Raw genomic sequence first — 21,443 nt, 5'->3', positions numbered from 1 at the left:
CAAGAAGAATTAATACCTATTCTTCTGAAACTGTTCCAAAAAATAGAAACAGAAGGAAAACTTCCAAACTCATTTTATGAGGCCAGCATTACCTTGATCCCAAAACCAGACAATGACCCCATCAAAAAGGAGAATTACAGACCAATATCCCTGATGAACATGGATGCAAAAATTCTCACCAAAATACTAGCCAATAGGATCCAACAGTACATTAAAAGGATTATTCACCACAACCAAGTGGGATTTAACCCTGGGCTGCAAGGTTGGTTCAACATCCGCAAATCAATCAATGTGATACAATACATTAACAAAAGAAAGAACAAGAATCATATGATCCTCTCAATAGATGCAGAAAAAGCTTTTGACAAAGGACAGCATCCTTTCTTGATCAAAACTCTTCAGAGTATAGGGATCGAGGGTACATACCTCAATATCATAAAAGCCATCTATGAAAAACCTACAGCGAATATCATTCTCAATGGGGAAAACCTGAGAGCTTTCCCCCTAAGGTCAGGAACGCGGCAGGGATGTCCACTATCACCACTCCATTCAACATAGTACTAGAAGTCCTAGCCACAGCAATCAGACAACAAAAAGAAATCAAAGACATTCAAATCGGCAAAGAAGAAGTCAAACTCTCACTCTTTGCAGATGATATGATACTTTATGTGGAAAACCCCAAAGACTCCACCCCAAAACTGCTAGAACTCATACAAGAATTCAGTAAAGTGGCAGAATATAAAATCAATGCACAAAAGTCAGTGGCATTCCTATACACCAACAACAAGACAGAAGAAAGAGAAATTAAGGAGTCGATCCCATTGACAATTGCACCCAAAACCATAAGATACCTAGGCATAAATCTAACCAAAGAGGCAAAGGATCTGTACTCAGAAAACTATAAAATACTCATGAAAGAAATTGAGGAAGACACAAAGAAATGGAAAAACGTTCCATGCTCATGGATTGGAAGAACAAATATTGTGAAGATGTCAATGCTACCTAGAGCAATCTACACATTCAATGCAATCCCCATCAAAATACCATCCACTTTTTTCAAAGAAATGGAACAAATCATCCTAAAATTTGTATGGAACCAGAAAAGACCCCGCATTGCCAGAGGAATGTTGAAAAAGAAAAGCAAAGCCGGCGGTATCACAATTCTGGACTTCCAGCTCTATTACAAAGCTGTCATCATCAAGACAGCATGGTACTGGCACAAAAACAGACACAGAGATCAATGGAACAGAATAGAGAGCCCCGAAATGGACCCTCAACTCTATGGTCAACTCATCTTTGACAAGCAGGAAAGAATGTCAAATGGAACAAAGACAGTCTTTTCAACAAATGGTGTTGGGAAAATTGGATAGCCACATGCAGAAGAATGAAACTGGACCATTTCCTTACACCACACAGAAAAATAGACTCCAAATGGTTGAAAGACCTCAGTGTAAGACAGGAGTCCATCAAAATCCTAAAGGAGAACGCAGGCAGCAACCTCTTTGACCTCAGCCGAAGCAACTTCTTCCTAGAAACATCGCCAGAGGCAAGGGAAGCAAGGGCAAAAATGAACTCTTGGGACTTCATCAAGATAAAAAGCTTTTGCAAAGCAAAGGAAACAGTCAACAAAACCAAAAGACAACCGACAGAATGGGAGAAGATATTTGCAATTGACATAGCAGATAAAGGGCTAGTATCCAAAATCTATAAAGAACTTATCACACTCAACACCCAAAGAACAAAGAATCCAATCAAGAAATGGGCAGAAGACATGAACAGACATTTTTCCAAAGAAGACATCCAAATGGCCAACAGACACATGAAAAAGTGCTCAATCTCGCTCGGCATCAGGGAAATCCAAATCAAAACCTCAATGAGATACCACCTCACACCAGTCAGAATGGCTAAAATGAATAAGTCAGGAAATGACAGATGTTGGCGGGGATGCGGAGAAAGGAGAACCCTCCTACACTGTTGGTGGGAATGCAAGCTGGTGCAGCCACTCTGGAAAACAGTATGGAGGTTCCTCAAAAAGTTGAGAATAGAACTACCATATGATTTAGCAATTGCACTACTGGGTATTTACCCCAAAGATACAAAAGTAGGAATCCGAAGGAGTACGTGCACCCCGATGTTTATAGCAGCAATGTCCACAATAGCCAAACTGTGGAAAGAGCCAAGATGTCCATCGACAGATGAATGGATAAAGAAGAAGTGGTATATATATATATATATATATAATGGAATATTATGCAGCCATCAAAAGGAATGAGATCTTGCCATTTGCAACGACGTGGATGGAACTGGAGGGTATTATGTTGAGTGAAATAAGTCAAACAGAGAAAGACATGTATCATATGATCTCACTGATATGAGGAATTCTTAATTGCAGGAAACAAACTGAGGGTTGTTGGAGTGCGGGGTGGGGTGGGAGGGATGGGGTGACTGGGTGATAGACACTGGGGAGGGTATGTGCTCTGGTAAGCACTGTGAATTGTGCAAGACTGTTGAATCTGAGATCTGTACCTCTGAAACAAATAATGCAGTATATGTTAAGAAAAAAAAGAGAAGAAGAAGAAGGTAGCGGGAGGGGAAGAATGAAGTGGGGGAAATTGGAGGGGTAGACGAACCATGAGAGACGATGGACTCTGAAAAACAAACATGGTTCTAGAGGGGAGGGGGGTGGGAGAATGGGTTAGCCTGGTGGTGGGTATTGAGGAGGGCACATTCTGCATGGAGCACCAGGTGTTATGCACAAACAATGAATCATGAAACACTTCATCTAAAACTAATGATGTAATGTATGGGGATTAACATAAGAATAAAAAAAATAAATAAAAAAAATAATAAGATAATAAGATAAAAAAAATTGGGCAGAAGATTTGAACAGACACCTCACCCAAAGAAAGAAAATAAATGTCAAATAGGTACATAAAAATATACAAATTTAAATGACAATGAGATCCTACTATACAACCACTAGAATGCCTAAAATTAATAAAAATTTACCTAAAAGTAATAAAACCTTACCAAACAAGTGTTGGTGAGGATGTGTAGCAACTGAAACAAATTGCTGCTACGTGCAACAACGTGAAGAACCTCAAAAGCTTCCTGCTAAGTGAAAAAACAGTTGCAAAACACTATGTACTGTATGATTACATATACGTTACATTCCAGAAAAAACAACTATTACAACAGAAAGCAGAGCAGTGGTTGCCAGATGCCAGGGCTGGAAGGGTACTGACTGTGAGGTTCATATTTGAAGAGAAGATTAGCTCATCTACTGTTCCATTGAGTGAGAGCACATCCAGAGTGGATGTGAGATGGGGGTGTGGATCTACTGTGCCTCAGGGGTCACAAATCTATACACTTCTCCTAGTTGAAGTCCAGAATTTGGAAATACAGAATAAATTTCTCTTACAACGTGGCTCCTGAACACAAGCCAACTACTTCATCTGATGCTTCACCAAAGAAATTGCAATCTCTTTCACTCTAGAGGGAAACTTCCCCTACATTGAATCAGGTGAAAGGTGATTTTATACAATTTCAGAGATGCTTAAGAAATTTTGACAAAATTCTTCATCTTCATGCATATAGGCAGTGTGATACTGACATGATTAATGGATATTCCTCCCAAATTCTGATGCTAGTTTAGTTCACAGACTTAGATTTCAATGCTATTACAAGTTTATTTTCTTGAGGCTTTACTGATATTTGGTAGGATGAGGCATTGCCTGCTAGCCAGGTGCCACCTTGAGGCTTCTTCCAATGGACCCCATTTAACAAGTTACAGCGACCTTCTTAGATGATGATGATGATGGTCATCTCCATCTCTAATGCCAGTTACAAATAAAGATCTTAGTAACTTACCTGACATCTCATAGCTAGAGAGTTGAACTTCATATTTGAAGCCAGATTTTATCTTCAGGTTCCGTGTTTTGACCCTGACACCTGCTATTGCCACAGCACCCACTGTGTTTGTGCTAATCAGGTCTCCACTCTGAGCAGGTGAGCCAGCCTCATCCCCACCTCAACTTTCTTTCTGGGCTCAGACTCTCCCCTCTCAGCAAGCAGTCTCCAGATGTTTACCCATCCATTCTTCATGCTCTCCTGCCTTAATGGGCACATGGATGGAGAGGAATTGTGATTGATGAAATAAGAAATAGAAAACATAGGAATTTGGTTGGCTAGTGAAGAAATTCTGTCTGGACTCTGTGGAGGCTTCTGCTAAGATGAATGACTTGATCAAAGTTGTGTAAAAAGAACTGTGAAGGCACTGATATGAGGAATTCTTAATCTCAGGAAACAAACTGAGGGTAGCTGGAGTGGGAGGTGGCTGGGTGATAGACCCTGGGGAGGGTATGTGCTATGGTGAGCACTGTGAATTGTGCAGGACTGTTGAATCACAGATCTGTACCTCTGAAACAAATAATGCAATATATGTTAAGAAAAAAAAAAGATAGCAAGAGGGGAAGAAGGAAGGGGGGGAAATCAGAGGGGGAGACGAACCATGAGAGACGATGGACTCTGAAAAACAAACTGAGGGTTCTACAGGGGAAGGGGTGGGAGGATGGGTTTGCTTGGTGATGGGTATTAAAGAGGGCACGTTCTGCATGGAGCACTGGGTGTTATGCACAAACAATGAATCATGGAACACTACATCAAAAACTAATGATGTAATGTATGGGGATTAACATAACAATAAAAAAATTTTTTTTAAAAACTGTGAAGGCAGAAAGACCCATGAGGAACCTGATGGAATAGTCGTGCAGGAATGGACTAAAATATTTAGATGGCCATGGAGTGTGTCGTGAAGGAAAGAAGAAAGAGGGCCTAAAAGACTCCCCAGATGCTCTTGCTGGTCTGAGATTGTCTCATGCTGATCAGCAGAGCTTGTCCAACATCAGAGTGGCTAATGTTTCTTCACTGCTTAACAGAAGCTAGGCATCGTCCTCAAATCTTCACATGCACCTTCCCTGTGTTACAGATGAAAACCCTGAGCTCAGAAATTGTAGTCGCTTGGCCAAGATCACACAGCCCACAACTGGTTGATTAAAAATACAAACCCCATTCTGTCTGATTCTGGGACCCAGACTCACAGCGTTTCTCAGGGGGTAGATCATGCTCCTCTCACGGGACATGGTCAGGCCAGTTCTGAAATAGTTAGGTAAACGTTCCAGTGAGCATGAAACAAAAACTGGCATATTGCACCCATGATTTCATGTTTGATTATCATCCATAATGAAATAAAATTTAAAAATGTGGAAAGTTGCGGGAAAAATTTTAAGACATAATCATATAGATGTGCACTATTCAGTACAGCAGCTACTGACCACACGTGGCTATTTAAACTTAAATTGAAATTAAGGTAAAGTAAAACTCAGTTCCTGAGTCACACGAGCCACATTTCAGTTGCTCAGTAGCCACAGGTGGCTAGGGGCTACCATCTTGAACAGCGCCAACACAGAACGCTACCATCATCGTAAAACGGCCTATTGGGCAGTGCTGTGTTAGAGCTGCTTTCCACTAGATCAGTGTCTTTGAAGTTCACTGTAGCTCTAAATCAGCTCTCTTTAGGACTTGACTTGGCTCTGGGTAAGTCTATATCCACCTGCACCATCCACCAATCACCCGTTGGTTTTGAGCACTGGAAATATGGCTAGTCTGAATTGAAATAAGACTACACTAAAGTAAGTGCAAAATACACATTGGATTTCAAAGTTCTAGTGTGAATAAAGAGTGTAAAATATATCATTAATAATTTTATACTGACTCTATGTTGAAATACTATTTTGTGTATTGGATCAAATAAAATGTATTATTGAAATTAATTTCACTTGTTCCTTTTACCTTACTTAATATTGCTATAAGAAAATTTTATTTGTATTTCCCTGATGCCAAGTGATGTGGAGCATTTTTTCTTGTGTCTGTTGGCCATTTGTATGTCTTCTTTGGAGAAATGTCTGTTCCATGTCTTCTGTCCATTTCTTGACTGGATCACTTGGTTTTTTGGGTGTTGAGTTTGAGAAGTTTTTTATAGGTCTTGGATACTAGCCCTTTATCTGGTATGTCACTTGCAAATATCTTCTCCCATTCCATAGGTTACCTTTTAGTTTTATTGACTGTTTCCTTTGCTATGGAGAAGCTTTTTATCTTGATGAAGTCCCAATCGTTCATTTTTGCTTTTGTTTCCCTTGCCTTTGGAGACTTGTCTAGCAAGAAGTTGCTGCGGCCGAGGTCAGCTGAGGGTTACTGGAGGGGAGATGGGTGGGCAGATGGGGTAATTGCATGATGGGCATTAAGGAGGACAGGTAATATATACAACTGATAAATTATTGAACACTACATCTGGAACTAATGATATACTATATGTTGGCTAATTGAATTTAAATTTTAAAAAAAATTTTAAATTAACTTATATGGCTTGCATTGTATTTCCATGGACCTCTCTGCCCTATTATGTGACTCAAGTGCTATTTCCCTTTTTCTTTTCGAAATCTGTGCTGCCCAATACAGTAGCCATAAACCACATGTGGATGTTTAAACTGAAATTAATTAAAATTAAACAGAACTTAAAATTCAGTTCATCTGTCACATTAGCCACATTTCGCATGCTCAGGAACCACTTGTGGTTAGTGGCTGTCATATTGCACAACACAGATATGGACCATTTCCATCACTGTGGGAAGTTCTATCAGACAGAGCTGATGTGCAAAACCACGGAGCTGGGGTGTGAGTGCCTAAAGCTTGAGAAACATTTCTGGGGTTCGCAGCTCCGCAGCACATCACCCTCCCACATCCTGGGCACCTGTCCCTTCCCACCTTTGTTAGACTTGTTGATGTACACCTTATCTCTTCTTTCCTGCAAGCGCTGTGGCATGCTTATCTCCCACGGAACACACTTTCCTCCACCCTCCTGTATGTACATACGTGGAATCTAACACCGTGCTTTGCACAATATAGGTACTCAGTAAATATTTATTAACCAGTTGGAGTAGCAATTCTTAGCAAGTAATTGGAAATATGTGGCTGGAGCTAGAGGGAGATCAATAATGACTGGTAGCAGGGGGGGTAAAAAAAAATAGGTCAAGTCCAGACGGGAGGGGAACCAGAAGAGGGACAGTGGTGATCCGGGGATCTCATTCGTATCACCCACAAGCCCCTTGCAGGCAGCCACAAAAGTTGCAGGGGAATTCACAGGCTTAGGCAACAGCTATAAAAAAGGTGCAGAAGACATCCAAAATATGATTATGTGATAAATAAACATGCAAGACCCATACATGAGAAGTTGAAATGGCATGAAAATTAAGGGTCTAGTGAGGAGAAAAATGAGCAGTGTTCTCTTCCTGGGCCAGCTGGTTTGAGTTACATTTTATGAGCAGCATGTGAATTCTAGCGCCCTTGTTGAATTAGCAGCCCAATCGCACATTACTTTTAAGGCTCCCTCTCGAATAGGAGCATCATAACGCTTTTTAATTGGGGCTGATAAAAACGTAGCTTTACTTGTAGGTTCCTGAGAGAAGTGAGTTGTGAAATTGGGTTTTCATTAAACCTAATGACGGGAAATTAAGTATAGTGCGTCTGGTGAAATGGGGTGTGATAAAAGGCATCACTTCTGCATTATCAGAGGTTAATAAGGGAATAGGTGAGGTAAGATACATTGGAAAAGGGAGTCCAACTAGTTGAATTAATAAACCTTGAAAGCCCCTTGGTTCTGAGTCTTCATAGCATCATTAGCACCCGCGTTGAAGTTATGACAAATGTTACAGCGATACAAGTTGTTAAATTTCAAATGCATTTGTTTTCCATTCCAGTGTTGGTTTTGCTGACACCAAGTTTACAGTCTGTCTAGCAATGTGTTTAGGGAAAATACCCATATTGGTTTGGGGAACATTTGGCCTCTCACAAAATTTGCCAGGGGCCCATTCCGAAGATGCCTGTCTCTGCAGGCATCCCAGGCAGGCCACACCCCAGGGCCTTTGGGAGACCACGGGTCTCCGAAGACATCTGTCCCCATATGCGCTGGTGGTTTAGGTGGGAGACACAGGGCTCTGGGCACGGACTCCAGCTCATGCTGTCCTGGGGATCGTGAAGTGCAGCATCTAGAGAAGCAAACTCAAGTGCCCCTTCCCCATCCCCAACCCACCATAGCATCACAGGAGTGATGTTCACTGGAAGGAGGCCTCATATCTATGACAGCTGGGACACCTGCAGCAAAATAGTGTGTCCTTAAAGAGAGGAATTCTTCTTAAAACCCTTCAGCAGCTGCCCACTGGCTTGGAGATTCTCACCCATTTACAACCTCTTTTACCTAGCTCTCATCAACTCTTACAGCTTTGCCCACTCACATTTCCACCCACCACCTTCTCTCCATCCCAGCCTCCTTGCTCTTCCCCCAATGTGCTTGGCCTCTCCGGCTTCTGTTCTTGTGCTTTAGATGGTTCTTCTGGCCTGTCTGCCATACCAGACTATCAAGTCTTGAGGGTGAAATCTGTGTGCTGCACATTGACAGTACCTACCACATCCCTGGCACGTTGAGAGTGAGTTCTCAATAAATCTGACTCCTGATCCCATGGGTGTGGTGGAGAGGAGCAGCCCCCACATTTGCAAAGCTCTACATTGAAACAATGCCAGTGAAAATGTACTACCTGTTACCTACAATTCCAGAAGAAGTAAGCAGTATTTTTCTTCTGGGTGGTCAGGAAAGCTGTGCTAACATCTCACCTAGGCCCTTCCTCCTTGTACAGAAACCTGTACACTCTAGATCTTTCCATTGGCAATCCTTTCCTTGCTTGGAACAGTTTTGCTCTTGCTGTCACATAGAAAATTTCACTTTTATATACAGAATCAATGTCTGGGGGATTATTGTGACATGAGCGACAGACAAGCTAAAGGAAACATGAATTTTGAAAAGACAAGTTGCAGCAAGTCAGGAATATATGCTAAAGCCTCCCAGGGAGTGAACATGGCATAGACTGAAATGGGGTCTGCACGGGTATCTTGTGGGACCTGAAAATCTGGGGAGAGTCACATCAAATATGGCAGTTCTCACTGTGTGCATGCCATACCAGGAGGCTCTAGGGCATAGACTGTCCGTGTCTCTGGGAGGAGGTGCGGGAAACCAAGCCTAGATGGTTGTGAGAAAGACAAACTAGCCCTGAAAGACCAGTAATATATGCTTGCCAGGGAGTCAGTAGGGCAAGAATGTGGTGGTTCTGGTACAAAGGGAACAGGGGGATTCACATCTAGCCCCAGCAGAATGGTTTCCCAAGAGACCAGTCAGCACAGCTCAGTGGGTATGAAAACTATTACCAAGGAGAGCATAGACCTTCTATCAAGGAGAGATTTGAGAAAGGAGATGGGGCATAGGACCCAGGCCTGGGAGAAGAAGCTAGCAGGACTAAAGGAAGAGGTTTGGGCTTCCTTAACCTAACAGGTAGGTTCAGCGACACTCCTGGATCAAGAGTGTTAAGCAGTGGGGAAACTAGACCATAAGCAGAAGGCGATCACTCTTGCAGAGCCCACAGCTGGAGAGAGCAGCTGAGAGGGTTAGCGTCCCTGCTACCGGTTGGGGGTCCACAACTGGCTTCAGTTCCTCTCGAGGATGTAGGCAAATGGACCAGGAGCAGACACGAGGCTCTGATCTCCAGAGACCTGGGGCTCTCTCCTCACTTACAGGCAGGCACCAGAGATGATTTCCTGGCATCCTCCTTCCTAAACAGCCATCTGGCTTCTCACTTGTTCTGGGATTGGCCAGGATTAGCCAAGACCACCCTTGTCAAGGACTGAGACAGACAGAGGATGACAGCCAACTTGGAATTTTGTCTCTGCTCCGATACGCACCCTTGGAATAGAAACAAACCCAAAGGGTTATGTGTTCTTTGGTTGGTTTGTTGTTTTGATTTTTAAATCGACCTCCACAGCCATGCAAGGGAAGCAGTGCGTCTTTGTTCTTCCTGCTGCTTCCTGATCACCTGAGTCCTGAGTTAGTTCCCCCCGCCCTGGGGGAGGCAGGGAGGACAGAGGGCAAAACTCTCATAGGTGATGTGTGTTTTGCCTCCCTCTCTTTGAAGCAGATGGCAGCCGTGGGGAGCTGTCCCAGCCTACCCTCACGATCCAGACTCACCCCTACCGGGCTTGCGACCCCGTGGAGATGAGCTATCCCCGGGACCAGTTCCAGCCCGCCATCCGGGTGGCTGACCTGCTACAGCACATCACGCAGATGAAGAGAGGCCAGGGCTACGGGTTCAAGGAGGAATATGAGGTAAGAGACCAACGGGGGTGCAGAGGTTTTATGGATGCTAAATCCTTGCTACTCAAGGTATGGTCCCCAGACCAGCAGCATCAGCATCACTTGGGGGCATGCTGGAGAGGCACCATCTCAGTCCCCCCCAGACATACTGAATCAGTTTGCACTCATACTTTCCTGCAATAGGAAGACAGAATGGCTCAAACCCCATCCTACCTATTGTAAAAAAAAAAAAAAAAAAAAAACCCAGTGATTTCTGGGAGACTTGCTCTGGCCTCGTTATCTTGCTTCTGCTGCTCAACACCCATCCCACACCCCTGCCAAGTCAGTGTCACCTCTGGTGTCTGCTGTCTTCTCTCTCTCTGTACCTTCTCCTCACCCCTGCTCATCCCTTTCCTCCCTCCCCAGAGCATCTCTAATGCAAAGGACTTTGTGAGTAGTGGTTGTTACTGAGGTTTGGGGAATAAGAGAAGGACTGGAGCAAAGTACAGGAAGTACCTGAATAGAAGTCCTCCTGAGGTTCTGGTCTCCTGACACATGTCTGTCCACTCCCCACCAAAAGTCCTTTGCGGTGTCCTCAAAATCTTCCTTTTTTCTTCTTCTTCTTCCCAGCAGCCTGGAAAAGAATTCCTACACTCCCCTCACTATTATGCAGAACAACTCAGCTTTCTCTGCCTCCCTCCTTTTGTTTCAGGCCTTGCCCATTAGGCCTCACCTTTTACAAAGAGTGAAGTAAAATAGGAGGAAAAATTCATTAAGTTGTTTTCCTGAACTAAAGAGCACCTCACACCCCCAGAGGAATTTTGCAAGCCTCCTCCTGGAGCCAGCTCTGAAAACAAGCATTTCTTTCTTTGACTCTCCTTTTCCTCTCTCTCTCTCCCTCTCCTCCTTCCGTCCCAAAATATCTTTCGAGCATCTACTGTATGCCAGGCTCTGAGTTATATGTACTAGTTTTTTTGTGGGTTTTTATTTCACATGCAGCATGTGCCCCAAATATGCTTGCTTCAGTTACACTGTGTGCAATGGGACGCATTGACTCAGACTCTACACATTTGGAATTCTTGATAATGCAGACTAAGTTTATCTCTCAGACTATATTCTGAGAAAAAGCTTACAAAGCAGTATTTCACAAGCTGTATGAGGTCATGAAATTGTGCTAAACTGGGATCCAGACAGCCAGATTCCAATACAATAAACCGTGTGATATTAGCATATCATTTTGCTCCCTGAGTTTTGAGATTCTTTATTAGTTGAGTGGAGAGTTTGGATAAGGTGATTTCTAAGGGGCCGGTCTGGTCCTAAAACTAGGAGAGTATAAAACATGGTGGCAGGGGGCATGTTTGACACACTTATGAGAACAAAAGCATTTATGTCAATGGATAGGAGTAATGACCAGCTCAAGAGAATGTACATTTAATTTCAAATATGGTCCAAGGAAAAGAGCATTTTTCATATGCTCAGTCTATAAGTTTTGGAGGAAATTGGGATAATAGTTGAAGGAGATTGTCTCATCACCTCCCGTCCCTGGGCCTTATTTCCTAGGGGTGTTGTTGAATAGTCCCAGCCCCTGAAAGTGTTATACACACGTGCTTATGCACACCTATGTAGCTCTGACTGGCGAGTGAATGTCAGGAGAGAAAGTGCTATTGGTAAAGGCACATTCAGTGTCATGATGGTTTAATAGGTCATCAGCCCTACTATTTCATTTGTTTTAAGGTTTGAATAGCATTAAGGGAGACAGCTGACTTATCCAAAAGGGGAACAAATAGTCAAAGACTGAGAAACACTATTCTAGAACCTGTGGTCTAACATCTGAAAGCAAAAATACAAATACATTTGACTCCTTTAGTACTTTTCTTTCCAGAATGATATCTTTTTTGAAAGTATCCATCCCTGTGTGATAGGATTTGGGTTGATTTTTAAAATTTATTTTTGTGCCTTTTTGAATTTTCTAAACTTTCTAACCTGGAAACGGTCCACTTACATAGTAAGAGAGAAAACTGTGCATGTTGTTCCATCATTTAGACCCCAAACGGAAACATCGCTAACTAGACCAGCCTTGCGTTCAATCTGTTCAAATTGTATTAATCAGTTATCTGGGATGTTTAGCTTCTAGTTACATTTTCTGATTAACTGGAGGTTAATTGGGAAGCGTTACTTTATGGGAATCTTTCCACAATGTGCCCGTCCCCTTTCCTAGACTCGAGCTGGATGTTACTTTGATCATCAAAGCTCCCATGATGTCTGGAATCTATATAACAGGCATATGAGTCACAGGTCTGCTTGAAGACTATGCTCTGTTGTAGACATAAGGTTCCTGGGCCTCTAATCCTACTGTCAAACCAACATGCTACGTGTTCTTTCTTGCCTGTTGCTCCTGCTCAGGTTTGTTTTGTTTTGTTTTGTTTTGTTTCATACAAATGAGTGGGTTTGACAAGTTGACCTCTCAGGGGCGGCTGGCTGGCTCAGTTGGTTCAGTGTCTGACTCTTGATTTCAGCTCAGGTCATGATCTCAGGGGTCGAGTCCCATATGGGGCTCTGTGCTCAGTGGGGAGTCTGCTCAAGATCCTCTCTCTCCCTTTGCCCCTCCTCCCACTCATGTAGTATGTTACACAGTGAAACAGACTATTTGCTGTGTTAGGAACTACCCCAAATCTTAGCGACACAAAACAACCAATGTATTGTGCTCATTGATTTTGTGGGTCACAAATTTGAACATGGCACAACTGGGTCTGCTTCTGCTCCTTGGTGTCTGAAACTTTGACATGGAAGGCTCTAAGGCCGGGGCTGAAATCATCAGAAAGTGTCTTTCCTTTCATATCTAGTGATTGCTGCAGGCTGTCTGCTGGGATCTCAGTAGGATTGCCAGCTGGAACACCTACACATGGCCTCTTCGGGTGGTCTGGGCTTCCTCACAGCATGGTAGCCTCAGGATGTTGGACTTCTTACGTGGTAGCTCATAGTTTCAAAGGCAAGTCTCTTAGCTAATAAGGTAGAAAGTACATCATCCCTTGTGACCTAGACTTGAACATCATAAAGCATCACTATTACCTCATTGTATTGGTCATAAGCAAGTAATAACTGCCTATAGTCTAAGGAAGGGGAATTAGACTCCATCTCTTGATGCATAGAGAGGCATTTGCAAGATTCTAAAAGAGAATGCAGAACAGGAGATATTGGAAAATACAATCTTTGGATGATACAATCTTCCACAAGTACCATGGAAAAAGAAAGGGTGGAGAAAGGAAAGGAGATGGTATATTCCAGGGACATAAGGTAAGTGGGTTCCAATATTAAATAGGGTAGAAAGGTAGTCATTAATTAAAGGATAAGGTTTGAGCAGACACATGGTGGAAGAAATCTAGAGGAAGAAAGTTCCAGATCAGGGGAGTACAAGGAGGCCAAGAGTGACATGAGTAGAGTAATATAAGATGACATTGGAGAAGTAAAGGGGGATCTGACCACGTAGTGCCTTTGGCTTTTACTCTGAATGAAATGGAAAGCCACTGCAGAAATTTGAGAAGATAAATAGCCATCTGACATTATTTTGCAATACTCCTTCTAGCTACTGTGTTGAGAAGAGACATAGGAAGACATGAGTAAAATCAGGGAGACCAGTTCAGAGGCCATGGCAGTAATGCCATGGTGAGAGACAAAGGCGACACAATCAAGGTGTGGCAATGGAGGTGGTGAGAAATGGTTGGATTCTGAATATATCTTACAGATAGAACCAACAGGATTTCCTAGTACATTGGCATGGTGTGTGAAAGAAAGAGAGGAATCCAGAGTGATTCCAGGGCTATTATCTGAGCCACTGGAAGGATGGGGTTATCACTAACGGATATGGGGAAGCCATGGGGAGAACAGACTTGGGGCCAATGGAACAACTGGGAATTCAATTTTGAACTGAGTTTGAGATGTCTATTAAACTTGATAGTGGAGAGGGATAGTAGGTAGTTGGATATATGAGTCTGGAATTTGAGAAAGAAGCGTGAGTTGGGGAGAAACTTCAGGACTTAGTGTCATATAGATGATATTAAAGCCATAAGACTGCTCAAAGTCATGAAGCAAGTGAGCATCGACAGAGATGATAACCAAAGACTGAGCCTTGTGGAATTTCAGCTCAATGTGTGAGTACTCTCCATAGACCAGATGTTGTACTAGGCTCTAGGAACTGAGAAGAGATAGAGCCCTAGCCTTCTGGGAGAATTTAGAGCATATTCTTAGACACAGGCATATAAACTGATCACTTCAATATCTTGGCAAAATGTCACAGTCAAGTGCTATGGGAACCCTTGGGAGTGGCATGCATTCATCCTAGCCTGGGGATGGATGGCCACTGGCTTTCTGGAAGACATAAAGCCTAAACCAAAGCTTGAGAAATAGGAATAATCAGATGAAAGCAAAGAAGGGTGTTCTGGGCAGAGGGACTAGACCAGGCTACAGCATGGAGATACACATAGCAGGTTGAGTGAAGAGAACCAGAAGCAGTTTGGCACACAAACTGTGTTTGTTGCACGAAGGAGTGGGCTGGGGTAGGGAAGCAAAGGGACATTTGTCAGGCTAAGGAATTTGGATTTTATTCTAGGGGTCATGCGGAACCATGGAAGGGAGCAGCATTTTTTTAAAGTTGAATTAGCATTTTAGATTTAATTGTCTGGCATAGATCAGAGCAGGGAGACCAGGGGCAGGTAGGCGGGTAGGCGACGAGGACACTAATTGAAGGAAAAGATGGAATTGCTCAAACCAGGAGACTGGGCCCAGAGCCCAGACAAGCCCACACACATTCTCTCAGGTAGAGACGTAAAATCAGCTCATGCTCTTTGGCATGTAAACTTGAGTCTCTCAATATATATATTTTAAGTTCAATGACTTGAATTCATGTATGAATCGTTCTGAGTTAATAGTCAAAACACCTGGATTCAAGTCCTGTCTCTTTCATTAAGTATCTGGGTGACCTTGGCCAGGTCATTCTCCTTTCTGGGCCTCCATTTCCATATTTATGCAATGAGGGAAAAGGGATTGGTCCAAGTGATCTAAAAAATGCTTATGTCCCACATATTTTGTGAGCCTAGGTAGGAACTAATTGTCCAGGCCAGCTGGATCTCCCTCCTATTGATAGTCGCACTGGACCCCTTTCTGGGTCTGCCCTCCATAGTTACATCTCAAGTCCTAGCAACCATGATTGACCAGGGACCCTGGGTTCCCAGGAACTCAAGGAGACCTAAGGCAAATTAACTGCACCTCCCATACAAATATGAGGCCTGGAGGTTTTCAGTCTTGGCCACACATTAGAATTACATAGGGAAATTTTAAAAACACCAATGCCCAAGTTGTTCTTCAGACCAATTAAATCAGAATTCCTGGAGGTGGGATCCAGAAATCTGTATTTTCTAAGCCCTCCTGGTAACTATAATGTACTTTCAAGGTTAAGGGACACTGGTCTAAGGAGACCCATGGAGTCCCCAGTGCATGTCCTGCCTGTGCCCCCAGACCCATCACCTCACCTACTCTACTTGCTGCTGGTCACATCTGATGTCATGGGGCATGTGACATCCCCTCACAGAGGCGATGGAACCCAGCCACATTGAAGCTAAGAGGCTTCTGCACATGATCTTGGACTGCAGAGTCTTCCCTTCTCCCTGTCCTATTTCTCCCAGCCCAGATTCTCCCACCTTCCCCAGTTGCAAAACAAAAACCCTAGCCTGCCAACATGCTCGGAGATGTTGGCTGGAGAGAAGGGTTGTCTGTGAGCCTGGTAAGCCCAGGCATCATCATGGTCAGAAGAGTAGTAGGCTCAAAGAAGATGCGAAACAACAGGAGGAGGTGACTTTGTCATGGAGAGAAGGGAAGCATTTTAATCCCAGTCCAATCCGGGCAGTCTGTCACCATAATGAATGATGAGCCCAGTGGGGCAACCAGAAGGTATCTGGTTATTACAGCCCCATTAAGACTATTTAAGGCAACAAGGAACAGCTGGGGGGAATAGGATGCAGCCTAATGAAGGGCAAACATTTGTTCATTCTCCAGCTCTGGACAGACATGCTGCATGCATGTCTGGCTTCATCTAGTGTTGCCATGTTTCTCCTAGTCATCTGTGGGGGCTAGTGGCAGACAGCCTTCGAACGGGGGGTCTCCACACCCCAGTGCCCCCTTCTCTGCTCAGAGCCTCCTGAGCAGAGGCAGAGTAGACCTTCTGCTTCTCCCATAACTTTTTCGCTCCTCAGTTGATAAGATTAGTCACAGAACATCCACTGGCAGGTGACTCCTAAGAGATTCTGGTCCCTTTCCTTAATTTTTGAGTGAAAGTGATTCTGGGGAGGGGCTGGGGAATTAGCAGCAGGTGCCCCAGTCATGAAAGGGGAAACCATGGCTGTTCTCCAACTCTGGGGACTCACAGTGACCAAAACGGGAAGACTTGGACTCCACCTGCTCATTTCACTCCACTCCCTGTGGGTTAAAATAAGGAGAAAATGAGCCATTTCCAGAGGGTGGCCCAAAGACATCAGTAAACCATGTGGGTTTGGACTTGAAAGATTTTCTAGCAGGAAAAAGCTCATGTAGGCGAGACTATTAACTCAGTGTTTTCCTTTGAGCTTATTTTTATTTTCTACTTATAATTGTAATCCAACAAACAGTATTTTCTGCATTTGATATGAGAGCCCTCTGTAAACAAGTGAGTAATTTCCAGATGGTATCAGAGAAAAATCCCTCGACCAAGAGTCAAGACTTGGTTTTCGATCTGTTCTGACATGCTGGGTGGTCTTAGCCAAGACTCTTCCATCCCTGGGTCCCCATATTACCTCCTGTGAAATACTTGACTGCATAGGGTGGACTTCTGCAGCCTAATAGTATATGTTTCTACTCCATTGGCACAGAAACACTTACTGAGTGCCTACTGTCTACCTTGCACTATTTGGAGCCCTGGAGATACTTAGAAAGCTCAATAAAGGAATTGAAGACCCTACTTTAAAGGAAGATCATGGTCTTACTACACCTTGTACTTACATAACAAACCCCAGTTTAAAATGCTTTGCAGCACATGGGTAAGGCCAGCCCAGGATCAATGTGGTGGTGTTTATTTTTGCTTTTTGTCAGTTATTACTGCCAAGATCAATCAGAATCTTCACAAAAGATGAGATACTGAGTTGAAGAAAAGTAAGAGAAGGCTGAGTGGAGGAAAAGCATGTGTGGCCGAGGGAACCATGGTGTGCAGGGGCTTGGAAACATGAAAGAATTGAAATGTTGCGAACCACTTCTTGGAAGAGAAACAAAGATTCCTGCCCATGAAAAGAGAAATAAAAATGAAACCAGTTGGGGAGATAAAGAGGAATTTTGCACCTCTTGCCATTTTCCTGGATAAAGTTAACAAGGCAATAGTGATGGCTTTTAATATCCCTCCCTTCACTGTGGCTGACTTTGTTTCAAGAAAGAGCTGTTGGCCCAGAGACAGCCACCCAGAAGCTCATGCACAAAGATGGAGACGGTGTATGGAGGGGACCACAAGTCAGTAGCCTGGAATGGGATGCAGGCATCCCCCAGATCATGGGCTCAGAGCTGGGAGGAAAAGAGGTACCCTTGTGTGAGCTTCCCCAGGAGACAGTAGGCTTCATGAGGGCAGAGGCAGAATCTTACTCCTTTCTCTTCTCCCAACCATCTGCATAATAATATATAAATACTAATATCAACTTCATTGAATTACAAAGTGCTGGCAAAAATCTTTGTGATTAAGAATAGTTCGATCCAGGTTAAAAAAAAAAAAGGCAGTATTTCTTTTTTTAAGATTTTATTTATTTACTTGAGAGATAGAGAGTGAGCAAGAAAGCACAAGCCAGGAGGAAAGGCAGAGAGAGAAGCAGACTGCCCCCCCCACCTTTTTTTAAGATTTTATTTGTTGAGAGAGAGAAAAAGGCAGTATTTCTTAAAGAAAGACACCAACGTAGAAAGACTCTCACATCTCTGGGCTGTCTCTGTAGGAGCACCAAGTATCTGCCTTAAAATTTAAGTTGACTCTTCCCCAGGAATCTGCTGTTTCCATTTACCTTACTGCCTAAGACAGTGGTTCTCAAACTGTGACGTGTCAGAATCGCCTGGAAAGTTAGGAAACAACATTAAGATGCAGGTGCATTGAGACAGGACAGGGCCCAGGCCTCTGCATTTGGCCAAATTGCCTAGGAAATTTGAATGACTACCAAAATTTGAGAACCATGGTCCTAAAATTTGTTTTTAAAAGAAACCTTGTAGCTTTTAATGGGGGCTTTTTATTTTTTTTTTTTAAGATTTTATTTATTTATTCATGAGAGACAGAGAGAGAGAGGCAGAGGGAGAAGCAGGCTCCCAAGGAGCAGGAAGCCCGATGCGGGACTCGATCCCAGGACCCTGAGATCATGACCTGAGCCGAAGGCAGACGCTTAACCATCTGAGCCACCCAGGCACCCTAATGGGGGCTTTTTAAACGGTGCTTTGTGACTCTACACACAGACACGCACTCAACTCTTCCACCTTGATCAGAGCTCCTGTCACAGACAAATCCCCCATTTCACTGCCGTCTGATTTTCTACTCAGCTTCCCCAGCAGAACTCATAAATTACCGTCTGTTTAGTGACATGGTCGCAATAATATTTGCTCTCCTGATGCCACTCTTAGTAGATGTCATTAGTCATCCTCTCCTGCCTTCTCAATCCACATTTATAATCCCTAAGGCATGGGCTCTTCAGCACAGAAAGAGGCGTTTGTTGCAAGCTTGGGCTCTGCCGGGGCCACCACGAGCTCCTACAGCTCCTTAGGGTGAAAGAGCAAAAGGCGCACCTGTCTCGAGATGCTTGTTTGTAATATATACAGAAATGTATCGTGTCTACCAGATGTGTGATGCTCCCTCAGACATGGCACTCTTGCATTGTGCACAACCAACACAGCTATCCACGGTGGCCCTTCCCATCCACCAGCTAGCCATGGACTTCAGGAAATGTGGGTGCTGACTGAACTCATGGACCTCCGTGGAGACCAGACCTTTAGCTTCCAACAGCTCCACGAAACTCTCATTTCTTGAATACTCGGTCTTACCTATTTCTAGGGTGAATGATTTGTCCTGGTTTGTCCGGGATGGCCCCAGTATTAAAATGAAAATCCTATATCCCGGAGAGCCCTTTGGTCAAGGGAAACCAGGGTGGATGTGGCAAGGAGCCCCCATCTTTGGTCTTACGACAATAAACTGGATGTTTGTGATCAAGGGGAGGCAGAAAGTGAATTCCAGAAGTAAGCCACGGGTGCTCGAGAGCACATCCTTAGGCAAGACTGGGATGGAAGAGTTTCCAAACACCTGTGCACTAGGCATGGGGTGAGGAGCCCACTACAGTTACTCGGGTAGTCCCTAATCATCACCAAACTCCATGGGGTGTATTTGTTTTTCATTTTTTTTTAATTTACATGCTATCAGATCCATTTGGGGGGGGCAGAGGTATACAGTTCCATAAGTTTTAACAAATGCATAGAATCACATAAACCCCAAGAAACGTAAGAGTTCCACTGGCAAAAAATTCCCCGCGCTGCCCCATAAGGTCAAACCCTTGCCCCACCCCTAACCTGAAGGGTGCATTTTTTTTCTTTTTAGCATGGTAGGCTATAAACCATTCTTAGTGCTCACTATTTTAAGCGCTGAGCATAGAAATAGCCACTTCCTCTGTGCCTCCACATCTCAGGTACGGCAGCTGGATCGGGAGCGAGCCGACCCAACATCCGCAGAGCAGCTGTCCCCACCCCCCACCCACCCTGCAGGCCAGGCTCAGAAACAGGCAGGGCTGGGAAGGACGTTTTATTGACTTAATTTCCAGAAAAGTCCATTGAGACTTGGAGTGACAAAATATCCCCTCTCTAGTCTAGTCTGCCTTTTGCAAAGCCCTGCCTTTTCCCTGACTCATAGGCACCATTGGTGGGCAAGAGGTATTCTTGACAAGAAAAATGAATGAAAGACCCAGGGGACAGAGTGCCTCCTTGGCGGGGACTCTCTGGAGTCTTGCCTGCCTCAAGAGAATGCCGAGGTGGGCAGGGTCATGGGGAAGTCCTGGAGGGCAGGACTGCTCATGGAGGGAGTAGCCCTCGGCTGTGCCCTGAGGCAGTGGCCAGGAAGTGCCTCGTCAGCCTTCCCTGGGCCTGGTTGTGCTGCACCCCAGGGCATATCATAGCCAATTGTCCCCAAGGATACAGTCAAATCAAAGGGAGTAAGAGGGGCATCATAACTGGCAAAATCGGCCGAGGATAGGGGGTGAACAGGGAAATGAAATGGACCAGGACGCGCTCAGCCTTGGACTGCAGGTGCATCTCTCTTCGAAGCTCTGTGCTCTGATGTTTCACTATTTGGGCACAAGTGAAAGAAGAGGCTTAGGTACAAAGAATAGTGTGCAAAGAAGGATGGCAAGCTTCAGAAAGGACCCTCCTCTCTCAGGAGAGCCAAACCAACAGGTCGAAGGAAGCAGTTAAGCATCAGGAGCAATTCTGGGTTAGAGTAGGGAACTAAAGTAGTAAGTGGGGAAACTGAGGGAGGCTGCACAGTCCTATGGACTGACTCAGCACAGCAGGGCCTGAAAAGCCTGTGACCCCCACCGGGGTCTCTCTAGGTACATGGAGTGTCTGGCTTACTGAGCTCCGTGGCTGGGAGCGAGGCTGGATGGGTGAATGGGTGGGTCGCAGTCACAGGGAGGATTAGTCTGGACTAGGCGCCAGATCAGAATTTTATCCTCAAGTCTATGAACCCTGGCAGCAAGGATGAAGGGAGGGTTCACGAGGCAAGAGCTCCAAGCCACTTACCATGCTGCTGGTACTGGCTCAGCCTCCTCATCTGAAAGCACATCCAAAGCATGTTCACTGACATAGAATAAAACTCATATTCTTCTTGGTGGTTCACCAACTGCCATTGCTCACCACACCCTCCCATCCACATTATGCATCGCTTGCTTGCTCTTATTCTCTAGACCCCAGAGAGCACCCCCACTTCAAGCTCCAGAACACACAGAGCTCATTCCACCTCAGCACCTCTGCACTTGCTCTTCTCTCAGCCCTGGAATATTCTTCCCCCAGCTCTTGCCATGGCTGGCTTCTGCTCATCATTTAGTGTTCAGCCCAAATGCGTCAATGAGAAACACATAGGAACACACCTGGAGTGGAGCAAGCCAGGTTTAAATACTGCAGGACATCTCAG

The 21,443-nt window shown here is 44.3% G+C and overlaps 1 protein-coding gene across 1 annotated transcript in view; it reads left to right on the top strand.

Moving 5' to 3' along the window:
* PTPRT (protein tyrosine phosphatase receptor type T) overlaps positions 1 to 21,443 on the top strand; it is a 753,869-nt gene that overhangs the window by 653,289 nt on the left and 79,137 nt on the right. The window contains exon 14 of the mRNA XM_035006339.1: positions 10,074 to 10,264. Coding sequence (XP_034862230.1) covers positions 10,074 to 10,264 — 191 coding nt within the window. The remainder of the gene's footprint in view (positions 1 to 10,073; positions 10,265 to 21,443) is intronic.

This window comes from Mirounga leonina, unplaced genomic scaffold (genome assembly GCF_011800145.1).
Source record: "Mirounga leonina isolate KUSES-001 unplaced genomic scaffold, KU_Mleo_1.0 Mir_150, whole genome shotgun sequence".
NCBI classification, from domain to species: Eukaryota; Metazoa; Chordata; class Mammalia; order Carnivora; family Phocidae; genus Mirounga; species Mirounga leonina.
The sequence above is the reverse complement of the archived record's forward strand: the minus strand, read 5'-3'. Positions and strand labels throughout refer to the sequence as shown.